At 51.7% G+C, this 17,779-nt stretch overlaps 1 protein-coding gene and 1 long non-coding RNA gene across 3 annotated transcripts in view; one reads left to right on the forward strand and one right to left on the reverse strand.

Moving 5' to 3' along the window:
* Positions 1–2,848: 2,848 nt before the first annotated feature.
* LOC128081946 (uncharacterized) lies at positions 2,849–4,662 on the forward strand. The gene is made up of 3 exons (XR_008207477.1): positions 2,849–3,310; positions 3,920–4,019; positions 4,216–4,662. It is a non-coding gene; the product is annotated as an uncharacterized LOC128081946 (long non-coding RNA).
* Positions 4,663–4,781: 119 nt separating this feature from the next.
* The window catches only part of JPH3 (junctophilin 3), a 41,236-nt gene continuing 28,238 nt past the window's right edge, over positions 4,782–17,779 (reverse strand). For both annotated transcript variants that reach the window (XM_052685692.1, XM_052685691.1), the window contains 3 exons: positions 15,986–16,110; positions 11,588–12,498; positions 4,782–5,194 (listed from right to left, as the gene is read on the reverse strand). In XM_052685692.1, the coding sequence (XP_052541652.1) occupies positions 5,114–5,194; positions 11,588–12,498; positions 15,986–16,110 (1,117 nt within the window). In that variant the 3' untranslated portion in view covers positions 4,782–5,113. The remainder of the gene's footprint in view (positions 5,195–11,587; positions 12,499–15,985; positions 16,111–17,779) is intronic.

Consider the following 17,779-nt stretch of genomic DNA (forward strand, 5'->3'; position numbering starts at 1 on the left):
TTCTCTTAATTAATCCCATCCTTGCTTTACTTTTCATTTTAGCTCCTGCCTGTGGGGAAAAATGATTGCTGTCTCCTCTTGGAAATATGCAGGTAGTGGTCATAACGTGCACCAGCAGCCCTGAGGTGTGGCTGTATTATTGGGAGAAACTTGGTGATCCTTTGTATGAGAACCACTGTAACTCCTGATGTGTTGCAGCAAGTCTTTCCCTTTTCAGTATTGGGCATAGCAGGTTTGCTTTTTGCATGTGGAATCCCCCACTTCATTTTCTCACAGTTTGGTCAAGAAAGCAGTAGTGCTGCAAAGGAACTCTTTGTGACCAGTGAGAAGTCCTACCTTGAGACTTGACAGCCTGTTGAAGTCCACAACCAGCAGGCTCACACTCTCAAAAGGATGTTTTTTATCCCTTTTTTTCTTGATTCAGCCCTTCTCAAAGCATTTCTTTCTTTGCAGCAGAGCAGTACTGTAGTCCATAGGGACAACAGATGGGATACAAGCGTGTCTGTTGCAGCAAACAATTGATGACTTGAGTTGACACCAGAAGGCACTGACTGTTCTTGTGCAGAAGGATGCAGAGTGCTGTGGGTGTTGTCTTGGTGGGGGCATCGCCAGGGAGCCAGCTTTCAGGTGAGCAGTGCTAGGCTCTACAACACTAAGATGTAACAAAGATTAAATAGAGCTGGCTTCCTGCGTGCTTAAATTGTCAAGATAGAAACCCATTTGACAGGGAGGAGCCCTGTATGCAGAATAACAGGAGAGTGCTGCCTTCCCAATGCTCTTCTTGCTGTGCTGTGAGGTTGGGATGAGCCTGCATAGGCTGAGGTTGGTTGTATGATCTGGTGCAGGTGGTGCTGATGGCCATTCTTAGGCTGTGTGATGAGGGGATGCTGCCATGAGCTCAAAACTGAGGCCTGGCTGTCAGCTCTGATGAAATGAGGCTGTAGTGCTGAATGGGGACAGCCTGCCTGGGGACTGGAACGCACACAGTGTGCTCTCTGGAGCATTTGCAGCCATTGGACTTGAGAGTGAAATCAATTCTAGTGCATCTACAGCTGCTGCTCAGCAGAACAAATGAGACGAGCGCAGTCAGCAACAGCCTCAAGGTCTGTCTGGGCCCATCTCGTGCTGGGCAAGGCTCAGGAGCTCTCACTTGTTGATTGAAAATTAAAACCTCTGAAAAAGGGACTTTTTTGGTGTGTGATGGACACCAAAGCAGGGATGCCTGATCATTACTATTATGCTAAGTGCTTACAGAGGAGGCCAGAATGTGTATTGGTATCTCAGTCTTCTGAATGTTGGCTGAAAGTCTACAGAAGCCTGCTGTTGGATCAGATAGCTGGTGGTTTTCCACGCTGTAGATCCAGAAGGACCTTAAAGAAGGAGGTGAGTGTTTCACAGGCACACATCAGTGCAGTGACCTAAAATGGTACCCAGGGGATGGGCTGGAGCTGGAGCTCGGTGGAAAACTTGGAGCTGGGAAACTCTCACAATGTCTGTCATAACAAGAGTTGTTCCTGTCTGACGTGCACAAAGAACAGCTTGTGCTTTTTCAATGTATGAGCAGAACACTCTGATAAAATCCAATTATTCCTTTGGCATCCATCAGATCGTTATGTTTGCCCATCTTATTGTAAAGGAGTGAACGTGTCAACATTTACATAGCAGAAAGAGACCTCAGTTTATTCTTATATCTGGAAATAGTCAAGCTGTTGTGTTGGGATTTTCCTTGCGTTTGTTTTGCTTGTTTTTCAGCTAAAAGGCAAATCTGAAAGCTAAGGACATCACCTGCTGTTTTTTCAGGAAACTCTTCAGGAATTCCTTTTCCTTTGGGCCTCACACACATTGTAACCCCACTGCAAGCAGCATAGTGAAATGGGATTTTCTGTTGTGTTTACATGCAGAGCTGGGAGGAAAGAAAGGGCATGGGGGACTGCCAGCTGGAATGCCATCCACTTCAAAGGCTGCACAGAAAAGGCTGCAGGAGAAGGTATGTGGCATTGTCTGAGTGCAGCTTAGCTTGCAACACGTGGGATTACTTCTCCCATCCGTGTGTTTGTTTCAGCATAACAGGAGCGTGGAAGCAAATGAGCTGTGGGGAAACTGGGAAACTGGGCTGACCCAGAGCTCAACGCTGTTTGAAGGTAGAAGGACAGTTCTTCACGTCCCTGTTTTCATGAGGCTGTGCTAACAGCAAAAACAAAGTTTGGTTGTGCTGAGCGCTGTGCTCCTCATTGTCCCACAAGCTGCTGCTCATAGGTGTGCTGTACCTGTAACTGCCAGAGCAGCAGAGCCATCTGGGGGGCTCAAGGAACTGACTTCTGCTGCAGGATCACTAAAACACCCCTGACAGCCTAAACACCTTCAGCTATTCGTGTGCACCTGATGGCATGGACGTAATACAGCAGGTATGGACAATTTATGTAGATTTATGAGCCTTGATGACAGATGTTTTCATGTGCCTTGGGTAGGTATGCATGAATCCAGGGCTCGTAAGGCAGAGAAATGCTCTGAATTACCTCTCTCTGGGCTTCCTCTCAAGAATATTTCTGGCCTTGGGCTAATGTGGAAAGCTCAGAACTAAGACAAATTGCTCAGCTCCCTATGATTAATAAAGGGATCGTTATTTTTAAGCACGTGGTGTGGGAGCCAATTAATATCAGTCTGTGGCTGTCTCTTGTGCTGAACCTCAGCTTGACCAAGGATTTGTACCCAGGAACAAAAGGATGGAAAATCAGAGTTGTGTTTGCTGTGCTGGGTTGGCAAATAAGGCGAAAGCAGGAACAAGTGGGTCTGCAGCCTGGAAAAGCTACTTGTGAAATGAGTGCTACCTCTATGTGATGGGTAATGAGGCATTTTTGCACTGTTTCATGCCTATCTAAATATCAGGCTGTTTGCAGGGGAGCGTTTGACCCACTTCAATGGGATCCTTGTGTCATGCACTCACCAGACATCCATAAAAAAACTTCTCCAGAGTCCTTAAGAAGAGCTGCATCCAGCATTACAAAACACAGCGCAGCACGGATGAGTGCCTGAGGCTGCATCCCAATACGTTGCTGTTGGGTTCATCTCGGGTAGGCAGCATCCAACCACAATATATCACTGTTGGGTTCATTTCAGGTAGGTGGTGACCACTGAAGGGTAAAAAGGATGACTGAGGAGCAAAGAGGAATTGCCAAAAAGTGACGAGGTGCCAAGAGGATGGAGAGTTACGGTGGAACGTGCCTTGGGAGATGTGCTGGTGTCACCTGCCCTCTGCCTGAAAGGGAGCTGTGGAGGAAGGAAAGCTGCGACAGGGAGCGAGAAAGACCATGTAAGGAAAAGAACTGAATTTAACTGGCACATGCTCTAATCCTTAGTTTATTTCTGGTTAAAAATATAGCAATCCAGTGCAGTGTAATAAGAAATCTGCTGAAAAGGTAGCAGAGAAACAGCTAAAACAGAAGCGAAGCAAAGCGGAGTCCGCTGCTCCCCACAGCATTGCATGTGGCACGCAGAGCAGGGCCCCCGTGGGTCACATCCTGCCTCGGGGGCACAGGGTGATGTCCTTGGCCATGGCCAACCCAAATCGTGTCTGTGGGGGCTGGGAGGAGACCTGGTGGCGGGGCAGGACGGCATGGGGAACCGGGCGTGGGGACATCAGCCTTGACCAAGCCAGGACCACGCTCCTGTGATGGGGACCATAACAGCTCAGAACAGGGATACGGCATCTTTAATGAGTATGCATATTATTGGTGGGGAGAGGGGAGGGGAGAAAATCAAGGCAGGCATATTACAAAGATGGTATAAACAAACGAATCGAGTGACATAGAAAAGAAAGAAAAGAATACATCCTTAGAGGCTGCCATTGCCAATGATGTTGGTTTTTTCTTTTTTTCTCCTTTTTTTTTTTTTTTTTTTTTTTTTTTTTTTTTCTTTACAGGGACATGTTGGAAGCTGGAATATACATCCTGCATTACAAAGTGCAAAATACTACATGCTCAGAGCCCAAGCATGATGTCTGAAACAGTCCACAGCAAGATGTAAGGGACAAACCCACCACCCTCTCCCTCCTTTCTGGCACATGCTCCAGTGCTCCTCCCCAGATGCCATGTAAAAAAAAAAAAAAAAAAAAAACAAAAACAAAATAAAACAAAACAAAAAAAAAACCAAAAAAATACAACTTTTTATCTTATTTTGCTTAATTTTACTATTATTACTTTTTTTTTTATATACTAGGTGGATCAGAATCGAGCCTCTCTTGCTGCCGATCTGCTCCCTGGCATCTCTGTGGTTGGGTTGGGATGCTCAGCTCCACTCGGGTCACTGGAGATGCCTGCACGAGTTTGGGGGCCCTGGGCACGACGCCGAGCCAGAAGGAAGAGCTGTGAGCAGCACTCAGCCTTGGGAGGTGAGCCAGCCCTGCTGCGTGGGGACGGGGCTGAGGGCAGGAGTGTTTTCCCCCAATTTCCCCCTAAGGAATTCTGCAAGACACTGTTTGCAGCTTGGTTTTGACAACAAAGAACAGAACGGGGCTGGGTGCTGCTTCCCATCCTTCACATCCCGGCAGGGCTTGTGCCTTCCTGTGCTCCTCTCCTCCATTCACAACCAGCCACCTGCTTTGGTTTTTCTCTCCCATTTCCTCTCTCTTGAAAGCTGTTGGATCCCCCCAGGAAGCTCAGCCCGGAGCATCCCAGGATCCACACACCCTCACACCCATCCCCTCCTCAATCTCCATTTGGGGTCGGTCACCATTGTTACAAAATACATTTTGGGGGGTGAGGGGAAGAGGAAGGGAAACGAGGTTTTCTTTTTTTTTTTTTTTTTGTTGGGATTCCTTCTCATCCTTTCCAGTGTTGGGGGGGCAGAGTGTTGATAGCATTTTTGCCATGCCACACAGCATAGTGTTATACAAGCAAAGAATTTTTGGCTAAAATCCAAAAAACATCACCCAGGAAAAAAAGGCAAACTGTGAGTGAGACTCGATCGTTTGTTGTTCTTCTGTGAAAAGACTTGGAAATTGTCGTAGGACAGTTCAAGTTATGATTTTCCCTTTTTTGTTGTTTGTTTTTTTTTGTTTTTTTAACCCCCCATTCATACATGTAACTGTTATTTTTGCAAACAAGACAGTCTTGAATTAGATGAAAAAGTTAATAAACAAAATGGCGACTCCAATATTTAGTAAGATCACCATGACTACCAAGATGGGAGCTGAGCCCTGCAAGAGAAAGAGAAGGAAACGAGTTAGAAGGAGCCCAAAGCACTGCAGATCCTCACCCCTCCTGCTGGGACATCTTGTGCTGGTGACAATTCCATGTGGATCCCAGTGAGTGCACCCATCTACTGCAGTGTTATTTGCTTATGGGCTCTGCCTGGGTCATGTGTGTAGGAAATCTGGCTTTAGCAGAGAAGACTTGATAGCAGTTGAGGTGGTAACTGAAGGAAGAAACAGTTAAAAAAAAAATTGAGTTGGGTTTTAGAGTTGTTGGGGGCGGTTTGGAGGAGTCTCCAAGGGATGTTTTCCAATGATTGCAGTTGCTGTACAGACATCCTGTTGATAGCAAAGGCTGGCACGCTGCTCTGCGTCAAGGCAGTGTTTTGGACAGCCCTGATGATCTGCTCTGGGCTCCACAGCAAATTCTATTGGGGGGCTGTTTGGGAAACATCCCAGCGTGGTTGCACCTGCCTGGGGTGGCACTTCCAGCCTGGGATGAGCATTGCATGAGCTGCTTCTCTGAGTCCCCTTTGCAGCTGCCAAGGGTGTTGAGTCTGCTGGACCCCAATGGGGCAACAGGAAGGGACTGCACAACATTCCCTGTCCTAAAGTGATAGCAGGGAGAGCTGCGTGCAGGTGGGTGGCAGCTATTTCTTGGTGTCGCTGCATCCTCATCTGTTCTCACTGCTGCAGAGCTATGCTGCCTCTACCAGCCTGCAGTGGTGCAGGTGGTTCCTCTGTGCTGTACCAGAGCCCCTGTGCCCATCCAGGTGGCACGGGGCAGGGCTGTAGGCACAACTGTGAGAAAATCCTTGCACCGGTGCTGCTGGAAGAAACGCTCCGTGCCGGACACAGCGGGTTCCTCCTCTGAGCAATCTGATTCAGTTTGCATTGGGAGTGGGTGGGAGTGAGGATGCTGGAGCTTGCTGGAAAGGCATAGCTGTAGCTTAGCAACAGGGTCAGAGGGAGCTGAGCAGAGGGAGGGATGGCAGGGAACGGCTGTTGGCAGCCAGGTACCCCCCTGGCTGCTCCCAGCCACCTCCATCTGCACTGCCTGAGCTTGGGAGCCACAACCCGGCCCTGCTGCTGCCAGGTGCTGCAGTGCACGATTTAATTTGGGGGTTTTAGCTCCGTTGCAGAAGATTACTGGGTTTTGTGATTTTTGAGCTCGTGTCAAATGCAATCACAGATTGTGAGCGATGATCGCTGCTGTTGTTTTTGTTGGCAGAGCAGTGTGGAGACACAAAAGGCATTTGGTTTCCTTCACCTCGCAGCCAGGGCTGCTCCCTGGCACACTGACATCAGCTGTGGTCCACGCACAGCTCCGTGTCCCTGCCAAAGGGCAGTGACCATTTCTGCCCTGCTCTGCCCATTGGATCGCCTCGACGACGTGCACACTTAGGATGCAAACTTACCCAGCAGTGCCATGAGCCCCTGCTGCTCTGGATGCTCTCTCCTCCCAGCTAAGGCCATGCGTAGGATTCCTAATTCCGTGATATCTGAGCTTTATCCTCACCTGGGGATAAACCCGGTGCTCTGGCTCACATTACAGCACTTTGGTACCTGAGGCTGGGGAGGGATTTATCTGGGTGAGCCCTCAGCCAGAGAACTGCAAGAGTCAACCACCCAAGCACACGCCTGCTGGCACCAGCATCACCTGGGCTCCCTTATATGAATGTTCTGCTCTGATCTGCACCTGTTTGCATCTTGCATTTCAGCGCAGAGCCAAGAGCCAACACTTGCTTTGCTGCTGTACAGCTGGACTCTTCTATGTTCTCCTCTCCCCTCCCAGCACTCCTCCCAGGGCTGGTACCCACTGGCCTTACAGTGCATTCCCTGGCAGGGGCTGGAGCCCTGCCTGCAGCAGCTGCCCACATAAGCAGCTTTGGGACATTAAAGCTTCTGTTTTAGCTCCAATTACAAATCCTACTGCACTTCTCAATGCTTACATCTGGCTTATTTCTAACTCGTGAGGTCTTTGTGCCTTTGCTCAGGGCAAGTACTTGCCCTTCTCCCTTTGGATGGCAGAGGTGTCCTGAGAGATGTCTCATCTGCTTCTAAGCCATGATTCCTTTTTTCCCATCGTGGGATGATGGGCAAATTTCATCAGCACGGCAGCTCTGGGGCACAAATAATAAGATCTTTATAATAAGATCCCTGGGCTCCTTTGTGGGAGAAAGAAAACAGCTGTCAAGGTTATGAAAGGTAGGGGTACCAGCAGGTGCTGGGGCTCCTGCAAATGCAGGGATCAGCTGTGGAAACTCCAGGCTTTCCTCCCGAGTTGAACAAGCCAAAGCACAGATCCCAAGCCTTGGAAATGCCAAAAAGTGAACAACCCCTCCTTATGGCACAGCAGTGATCTTGTGAATGCTTCCATCACAATGGGGCATCTTTTGGCGTCTCCCATTGTGGCATCACCACTCCTTCCCCCATTGCTTTGTTTGTGTGTTCTGCTGGGGTTTTTTTCTCCTTTAACCGTTGTGTAGCAACTTGAGTCTTACCAGGAACACATGGGACAGCTGGTTTACAAATTAATTATGCCACAACCGTATTTAAGTATTAACAATCCATTATTATCAGTTATCGCAGGGACACGAGCTTCATCTCTGCCATGGAAACCATCATGCAGGTTACCTAGGAATCCCTTTGGGATCTGTTAGGTGTAATTACCAAGGGCTTGGATCAGCAAAAAGCATACAGGTGTTGTTTTCCAGCCTCAGCACTACAAGAAATGCTGAAAACTTCACAGCTGGGTGACATTAGTGCTGAATTGTCACCTCATTGCCAGGCATGGGATGCTGTGACACAACTCAGGAGTGCTCAGCAAGGGCAGAAGGGGGGCTGGCTTTGGTAAGGGGGTGGCAGGTTCAGGATTTTGGTGTTGTTTTGGTCAGGAGGTGGCATTTGGTCTCAGCTCTCTCAGGAAGGGATGCAGAGGTGGGGGATGGCACAGAGAGCTGCGCTCCTCAGCTCCATCTGAGGGCCCTGAGACGGAATGGATGGGGAAGGGACACCGCTGGGTTCAGCATCACGTTGTTCTCTGAACGCTATTTGTGTTGTGTTGGTGTAAGTAAAGCCTGCGTGTGGAAGAGATCAGAGGAAGAACAGATTTAAGAAGCAAGAAGCCCAAAACTCAGCATGCACCGCAGTCCATCTCTGTGCCAGCAGCTGCCCCCCAAAATTGGGGGGGGGGGGGACGGGGAGGGGGCTTGGTGGAAAAGGGAGGAAAGAAAGGAAGAGAGAGAAAGGAAAGAAAGAAAAATCCGAGATAGAAAGCGGAGAGGACACAGCGCTCAGCCCCACGGATGCCAACCAAAAAGCATCCCCGGGTGCTTTTTGCAGCACCCAGAGATGCAGGCAGAGCTTTGCCATCTGCTGCTTTAACCAAAATGCGGGGCTGGGGGTTGGAGGGGGGGGGTGGGGTGGTCCATGCGATCTGCCTTCCGCACGCCGCCGCGGTGCGGCTCCGGCAGAGCCGGCTGCACATTGGCTGCCTCCTCCCTGCTCTCCCCAGCGACAGGGAAACCTGCTCGGAATACATGGGTGGGAAATGCGCAGGCAGCGGGCGGGGGGATGCTGCAGCTCCTGCGTCCTCCTGCCTGGCACGGGGGGGGGGGGGGGTGGATTTGTGCCGTCCGTAACCTGCAGACGGTTCGCAGACCCCTGCTCGCCCTTTGTCATAAGAAGCAACGCCATCAGCACGGGCTGCGACCGCGGAGATCGCATCTGACAATGGATCGGGATGTCAGGAGCGGATGGGGCTCTTTTTTTTTTGGTTCCTGCCCCACTATCAGGCTTTCTCAGTGCGGGGATTTTAAAGGGCCAAGCACCCAGCCTGCTCGCATCCCGCTGCCTTCTGCCCCTGAATGAGGACAGGCAGATGGGGGCTCCTTCCCACAGCTGTGCTGGGGACCCACGGCCCTGAAGTGTTCCTTTTTGGGGGCTGCAGATGTTCAGCACCTGCTGAAAAGGGTTCTGTTCTTTTTTTCTTTCCACCTCAGTCCTAAAAATACAGCCTGATGGATAAAAGGAGCTGCTGGCCTCTTAGAAACCTTTCCCCTTCCAGCAGCTCAGCAATTCCTTTCCTCCTTTCCTTTCCTTTAGGCCATTTCAAAGGCTCCAGGAACCCGCTCGGACACAGGCTTGAGCTCTGTGCCTTGTGGTTCTCAGGGCCAGAATGGACAGTGATGTTTATATAAGTTATATTAACCCGAGAATGCTGGTCCCAACGCACTGCTTTATGCTTTCATCCAGGTGATGAAAGAGGCTCATTCTGTACGCACACACACACAGATCAGGCGGCTCCAAGCGCAATGTTTTGCTGTGACCCCCTGACAGCAGAGCACCAAGCATGGAGCAGGAAACGGCCTTACAGGGGAATGGAAACCAAGGGAACCCAGCTCAGAAGGGCAGAGAGGAAGGGGCAGGCGAGGTCACAGCAGTGCTGGTAGGATGGGACGTGGGGGTGGCACACGGCTGCCCCTGCTCACCACCCCTCGCTGCTGCCCAGCCGCTGCAGCCGCCCCTGCAAGCGCACTGCTGTGTGCTAGAACAAATTGTTGCTGGCATTGTGGGTTATTTAAATCTGCATATTATCCCTTCCTCTGTATTACATTAGCTTCCTCCCAAACCTCCGCCATCTGTTCCACCCTCGGTTATGAATGTGAGAAAACTGAACATGCTGCTTCGCAGCTACAGCACTTCAAAGGACGACGTGCAGCCTAATGGCTGTTCTGGGCACCGCCTGGCCTTCACCCCGAATTGCCATCGCTGTGATGCTGCCTTGGGATCTGTGCATCCAAAGCTGCAGCTCGTACTGGGAGCACTGGTTTTGCCGGGCTGGCAGGCTGCAACCTGCAGTCTACCAGCAGACACGCTGCCTTCATCTCCTCTGAAATGCTGTGTGGGTGCTTTGGAGCCTGTGCTGAAGCTTGCAGGATGGATAGGAAGGCAGAAAGCTACAGGGCTGCATGTGGGGGTGATTTATCATGGCAGGCCTGCAGCATCCTGGCTGCTCACGGGCTGAGATGCCACTGTTTCCTTCTCCCACCCATCTGTTCCCATCCTCTGGCAGCACAGGACCATCCAGCCCTGCCCGACTCAACGAGGGCCCACATCAGACCACCAGCACTTCACCCAGCACTGCAAAACATGGGGGAGAAGGGAGGCAGCTGTTCTTGGTGTGAGCCCTGCAATCCCCAAACACAATGGCTGGGAAGGACCCAAGAAATCGCAGAGCTCAGCTTCATCCAAGCTGTACCCAAGCTGCAGATGCCCAAGCTGCTCTCGCACCACCTCCTCCCTCCCAGGCACCAGGGAATCGATCCCAGCTCTCAACTCACCAGCGGTTGCTAATGGCTCACCCCTGCCTCTTCTGCTCGCATTTAAGCCCATTAATTCTGTTCAAGAACAGATTATTACTTCCTACATTGCAGCAGCTGTTATACGCTTGAAGATTGCTTTGTCTCTTCTTCTCTAGCCTGAACAACTCCAGCTCTTCCCAGCAGCCATCTCCATTGAGCCCCTCTCATCCCGAAATGAAGAACCCACAGGTGTCCCATGGGCTGTTATCCAAATCCCACAGGCTGTGCTGCTGGAAGCAGGCTCATGCTCTTCTCCCTGACTTGTAGAGCTCCTGGCTAGCCCATCACCCTCATTGTAGTTGCCCATTGCTTTCCCTGCCTGAATTGCATCCACCTGCCTGCACGGACTGAGCCCAACCCATTTGTGACATGCCCTGCTCCACCTGGTTCAGGTCCCCGGTACAACACGGTGACAAAGACACTGCTTTGGCATCACACAGCAGTGGAGAGGTGCTGCAGGTCAACGCAATGCCCAACCACCACGAATTGAGCAGGAATGTCATGCCACGCTTTTGGGTCATATCATGCTCCTGGGCCATATGACGCTCTTGGGTCACGTTGCAATCTAGAGTTGTGCATCACCCTTGGGTCACATCATGCTCTTGGGTCATGTCACACCACTGGGTCAGTGTCACATCCTTGGGTCATGTCACAACCTGAGCCAGCATGAAGTTCTGTTGCTAAAACCCAACAAGGAAGCGTCACCAAAGCCCCGCCTGCCCTTGCACCTTTCCCCCAGGTGAATACTTCGTGCCCACCAGCTCGCCCGTTCTTATTGCTGGCCCCCAGGGATAGCTTACGAAGCTCAGACTTCCCTGCTTGCATCCTCCAGCGATAAAACCACTGTTCCCACCAAGAGAATCTGCAGAGGAAACCCTGCATCCCCTTCCAGCAGGTACTCCAATGCAGCAAGGGAGAACAGAGGGGAGATTCCAGACACAGACCCATAGCAGTGCAGAACTCACTGCAGTCCCACGACAGCTCCGTACCATCTTTCTCAGCCAGATCTGAACACACAACGTTGCCTACTTACCGTACTGGATTTGAGCGCATCCCCACTGTCCTCTTCAGATTCTAGTGCAACAGGTAAGGATTTCTGTGGCGGGGAGAAGGTTAAGTCCCACCTTAGTAGCCGGGGCTCAGCTTTGTCCCCAAATCTCAGGTTTTCCAGTTTCTGAACCGTAGGCTCGGCAGAGGAAGCTGGCCTGAAATTCTCTTTGTTCTGGGACTTAGACCTCAGTCTCTGAACCCCGAAGCCCCGCTCTTCCCCGCGGTGGTCGTCAGCCATGCTCCTGCAGGCTCCCCCTTTGCTGTAGTGTCTTTTTTGGGTGTGAATCTCTTGCATATACGAATCCATCCTCATGAGGGGCTTCATCTCCATCTCGTAATTGCTCATCTTCTCCTCGTCTAGCTCAAGCAGCTTGGAGCTCCCTGAGCTGTGGTTGTGAGACCTGTGGTGGGAAGTCCAAGAAACCGTGGCTGGGGAATCTGTCCACCTCTCTCTTTGCTTGTGGTTGGAGGCCGAGTGTTTGTGCCCTCCGCTCCGCCCTCGGTAATCTTCGGGGACGTTGGCCGACCCGCTGCGCAGCGTCCCGCTTCTCACGCCGCGCGTCCCGCCCGCCTTCTCTTCGCTCCAACTGTTGGGTCGCAGGTAATCCCCGCCTCGCCCCTCCAGCAACATCTGGATCTCCCCACCCCTCTCTTCGTCCACCGAGACCTGCCTGGAGAAGTGAGCGCTTTTGTTCCTGCAGGAAGGGCCCAGCGGCGGCGTGGAGGAGGGGCTGGCGGGGAAGCTCTGCAGAGGACTGTCCTCCGGGGTCAGGTCGGACGGCGTCGTCCCTTTCCTGTAGAGCTCGGGGCTCTCCTGCTGCAGCGGGGTGCCGGTGGAGAGGACCTCGATGTCGTCGCTCGAGTTCTGGCGTTTGGGTCTCTGGCATTCGAGCCCTTTTCAGGGAGTGGTTGAAGGGGGGAAAGAGAGGGAGGAAAGGAGACAGGGTTATTTCTGTTCATTTTTTAATGACAAAGAGGAGAGATGAGCATTGGGTGGCCAGGAAGCTACAGGGTCGGGTCAGGACTGCGGCAGAGAGGAGCCGTGCACAACTTGTACCACCGGACAGAGAGCGAAGGCGTCACACATCGAGCCCAAGGAGCACCAGGTGGCTTCTCCCTGGGGATGGGCAGCTCAGGAGCAGCTGAGTGTCTTCTGCAGGTGGCGGGTGAGAAGCACGGCGCTTCTCCAAACAACTAAAAACTCTGGGTGCTATGAATCCTTCATGAGACACTACATAATTTCGGAGGGTTGCAAGCCACCAGTGGTTAAGTCTCGTTTTACCCTCTCAAGGCATAGCTGTCCTCAGCTAAAGCCGTGCTAAATTACATGAATAATTTGATAAATATATTAACTGCCTAATGCCCCTGAAATGCATCTAATTGCAATTGCTATGGCTAGACAAGAAATGAGTCTCAAAAAGAAGAACTCAATTTCTTACCGTGGTTTAAAAATTAATGCTCGGAAGCGCCTACTCTAATCTCTATGCTTTCTCTGAGCCATTTGCTCTCGTGCAACTTCTTGGGGAGCTGTGCCTGTGCACCCCGTGATGTGATCTGGATATGTATGGGAGATGCTGATGGATGTCCCCACTGGAGGACTTGCAGGGGAGGCCAGCAGGAGCTTGGAATTTTCCTGCTGAAGTAATTTCTCAGTGGGAAATTGGGCTCCTGATATGTTTTCTTTTCTGTGTTGTTTGCCAACAGGAAATTCTGCTTGTGTTTCGGGACAGCACTCAAACAGCTCGGTCTTAGTTGGTTCCCTGTGAATCTGTGGGAGAATGGGTTTCCCAGGGTTTATCTGGGGTCCCAGGGCGATCCTTGTACCGCTGGGAAATGGAATGAAGTAGAAAGATAGAGCTCACCGCTCTGTTTTTGTGCAGAAAATCTCCCTGAGGGCCTTCTGGGGAAAATACAGGTAGGTGGGCTGCTGGCTGCTGGGGAGATGTTCCCAATTCACATCTTCCTGGCTCACACATGGGAAACTGAGGTGGGGAGGGAATAAAGAGCTACATACGGGAAAGCTACTTGTATGGCTCAGATGCAGCCAGCTGTTGGTGCAGGCTCACCTGATATTAAGGACCGTAGAATCATTCAGGATGGAAAAGACCACTAAGATCACCAAATCCAACCAACCCCACCATCCCAGTGACCACATCCCTCAGTGCCATTTCTCCACGGTTCTGGATCACCCCCAGAGACGGTGACCCCACCACTCCCTGCTCAGCCTATGACAGAGCCTGACTGCTCATGCAGAGGAAGAAATTGTTCCTGATGTGCAACCTGAACCTCCCCTGGTGCAACTTAAGGCCACTTTCTCCTGTCCTCTTGAGCATCCCTGATCGTCTCAGGCTTTGAGCACTCTTCCCCTGTTCAGGTCTCCAGAGTTCTCAATGGAGATGCAAAGACTGGAAAGCTTCCACCAGCTGCAACCTCCAAAGGCAGCCTCAGCCTGCTCACAACTCTGCTCCATCGCCTTCACATCAGCCCAAGGCTCTCACAGCCACCCCGAGCCCTGTGATAGAGGCAAGAAAGGCCCACCATGCTCCTGCATCCTCACCCTAGGATCACAGAACCGTTAAGGTTGGAAAAGACCACTGTGACCATCGAATCCAACCGCTGACCCACCCCACCATGCCCACTAAACAAGTCCCTGCATCCTCACCCCATCTCAAATTTTCCCCACCCAGACCTGTAATGGGCTGAACTATTTCTGCTTCTCCTTCCCTCTGTGTTTTCACCCCCTGCACTGTGCAGCCCTGGCTGGGGCTCGGGGCCGGGCAGCGATGCAGGGCTGCAGGCTGCTCTTTGCAGAGGAACACGACCGATGCATGGTGCCATCCTGCTGGCTTTCGGTACCAAAGGATGTTCAGCAATTATTCTGCTCTAAAATTAGCTGGCAAGCACGTGATGTTCCTGGAAGAACCGTTGTGAGAGCGCTACGGAGGATGCGGAGCACCAAATCTGGATCTCCAGCAGGAGATTTAAGGCAGCCGTGCCTGGCCATGGCACCTTCAAGTAGAGCACGTGCCCCATGTTTTGGGTGGTGTGTTTGTTTTCTAATTGCTTCTAAATGCAAGGTTCTGCCCCCCTTCCCTCATGCATGACCCACCAAGGGGTGAGCGCCAGAAGCACGAGCCCCACCACCAGCTGTGCACTGCATCCCCATCCAGCAGCTAGTAAAAAATGTATTACCTAAAAACATCTTTCTGAGAGGTGGTTTAAAACAGCCAAGAGGAAATGGAGATGAGGAATATCTCAGGGCTGAGGAAGCCCCAGGGACCACACAGCCCTGAGAAAATGCTCAGATCTCCGACAGACAAACTGGAGGTCTGCAGGTAGAGGAGAAGTGTGTTTAAGCAGGGCTGTGCTTTCTACCAGCAAAAATGGGGCTGCGTGGGGCTCTGCAGCAGACCCACTGCATGGGATGGTGGGGTTGAGAGATCCCCTCTGCCTGGCGAGCAGCACCCCGACGTGAGTCACCAGCACCAGCCCTCGAGCAATTAAAGGGAATGAGTAATCTCCAGTTAAAGAGCTGGAGAGGGGAGAAAATAATGACAGACGCCTCCTAATGAGGGTTTGGTGCAGGAAAAGTTTTGAATAAAGCCATTCATACACATTAATTACTATGCTAATTATGGCTGCGGGGACTTGGATAGCTCCCTCCTACCCCTCTACGCGCAGCTTTGGTGGGGCAAATCCCCCCGTGGGCTGAGCATCCTTGGCTTCCTCCTCCCAGAGCCCTTCCTGAGAGAAAACTGCTCAGCTGGGCACTGCCTGCTCCCCCCCACCCTTGGTGGGCAAAACCTGGTAGAAACCATTGAGAAAAGCTGGAAATGAGAGAGGGACATCTGGCTCTGCGCACGTGTAAATGCATACAAGTCCATTGGGCAAACCCTGAGTGCATGTTCCTTGATACCTGTGCACTGAAAGAGCACATAATACACACTTACAAAGCCCAAACTTTCCAAAGAAAGAAGAAACCAATCTCTTGAAGCCATAGGGCTTGAAGCCATAGGGCTTCAAGTGAGTGCTTTTGGGATCAAAAACAGTGAGTGCTTTTGGGGTCATCTGAATTTGCGTGTTGCTTTTGGAGCCACCGGTTTTGTTTTCTGGGCAACCATTGAAGACTATGTGTTAAAAAGTGGAATTGTTTCAATGCAAGGAGCCAAAGTCCCTGCTCTGATAGGGCTGCATGTGTTTGAGTGTTGTGTTGCATATGGGAAAATAAGGCTCCACAAGCTGATGCTCTGGGCACCCAATGGTGCCAGGGAGCTGTGGGCACACAGAGGGTGTGCAGGGCTCATTTTTGCCTGTTCTATTTGTGAACCCTGATATGAGATACGTGCAATGTGGGCTGTCCAGTGAGGCATCACGCACTGACCGTTTTCCCTGTGCTGGAAGGAAGGAGAAAACTCTTTGGCAGTGATCCTGGCGATGCGCGCTTCCTCCTGGGCTTTCTGTGCTGCTGTCATGGCTGCCTCTGCCTTGGCCCGGGAATGGGAGGTCCTGCAAGGCAAGCAGAAAGACAAGGATGTGAGCAGAGGGTCACAGCACTGCTTGGGGTTTCCCTTGGTCCCCCCAAAACCCAACCCAAAGGGTTTGGGCAGAGCTGTGCCCGGTGGTGTTAATGCGTTGCCGCTTTGCGATCTCAGCTCCAAGCGGTTGCAATAGTGGTGATCTTCAGTGGGGACTCTGCGCTGCAAAAAGGGCTGTGTTAAAGGCACGGTGAAGGCTTTGATCTGCAAAGCATCTCCACTTCTGCGTACCGCCTGCCAAAATCTCCATCCCGCATCTCCAGGCTGAGCCCTACAGCAAACCTGAAGGCGAGGAAAGCAGCCAAAGCACAGCAGGGAGAAACCCAGAGAGCACCCAGCAAACCCTAAGGCTCCTGGGACACGATGGAGATCCTGGGGCTGCCCTGCACTCAGCCAACACCGCGTCAGATGGATCAGCACCCACACCCTATTGCACAGAGTGCATCCTCCAGAGGTGTCCCTTCCCCTTAGCGAAGCTCTCGAGGCACTTTAAAAATCCTCCTGTTCCTCCCCGCCCCGGTGCAGGCAGCGATATAAATAGCTCTGCTGATTTCTTTTCCCTCCAAAAGCAGGCCCTCCATCTCCTTTAATCACTTTTTTTTTTTCTTTTTTTTTTTTTTCCCTCCTGCTCTCTGAATTCCCTCTAATTTTTCGACATCTGCTTGGAGAGGAGTTGCCATTTCTGACAGGCTCCTATAAATGGAAAACAAGGCCAGCAACGTGCCTCGCTCCGTGCCACGCGGTGTGAGTGGGAGCGCAGCTGTGCCCCATCACCTCTCTAAGCCCAGGCAGGATGTGAACATCCCCTGTCCCTTTTGTCCTTTGTTTTTAAGTGCCACAGACTTGCCTTTGCTCTAATCAGTGCTTTTTAAAAAATGCAAACCGACTGCTCTGCAGTAATTATAGTATCACAGAATGGCTTGGCTTCGGTTCCAACCTGCCTACCATGGGCAGAGCTGCTGGCCACCACATCGTTTGCTCAGAGCCCCATCCGGCCTGGCCTTGGGCACCTCCAGGGGCAGGGTATCTACAGACAGTGCCAGATGAGGCTTGAAATTAGGATGCTGCCTGCCTGAGATTGTCCTATGGGCACTTCTATGGGAGCGGTCCATCCATCAGCTCACGATGCTCCTCCATCCTCCTCTGCCTCCTCTACCTCCTTGACCCGGGAGCAGTCTGGAGAAGGGCCTGTCCCTGCCGTGCTGCAGTGCTCTCAGACAGCATGCTGCCAGTCCCTGCAGGCCTGGTACAAAGGATTAATAACTGCTGGTGGTGTCTGGACCGCACTCAGCAGGCAGGATTACACGCTGCCGCCAGATCTGCTCCCTGGAGAGGCAGCTGGAGGCAGATAGCTGGAGCTATCTGTCACTTCTTCCAGCACTGTGCCAGCAAAGGAGGCTGGGAGCAGCTTGTGCCGCTCACAAGCAGTCCTGGGGACAGAGGAAGCTGTCTGCAGAATGGAAGAGCATGTTGGAGCAGCCTGCAGGAAGCATCTGTGCCACGCTCTTCTCTCATGGACCCATTGGCTCCCATTTCTTCATTGAGATGGTTCAAAACATCCATCCCCTTGGCGTGGATGACTTTTCATCCCTTTGGCTTCTTGGCTTCCCTTCCCTTTGGTGTCGTTGACTTTCCGTCCC

The sequence above is a fragment of the Tympanuchus pallidicinctus genome, unplaced genomic scaffold, assembly GCF_026119805.1.
Source record: "Tympanuchus pallidicinctus isolate F22 unplaced genomic scaffold, pur_lepc_1.0 scaffold22, whole genome shotgun sequence".
Classification (NCBI taxonomy): Eukaryota; Metazoa; Chordata; class Aves; order Galliformes; family Phasianidae; genus Tympanuchus; species Tympanuchus pallidicinctus.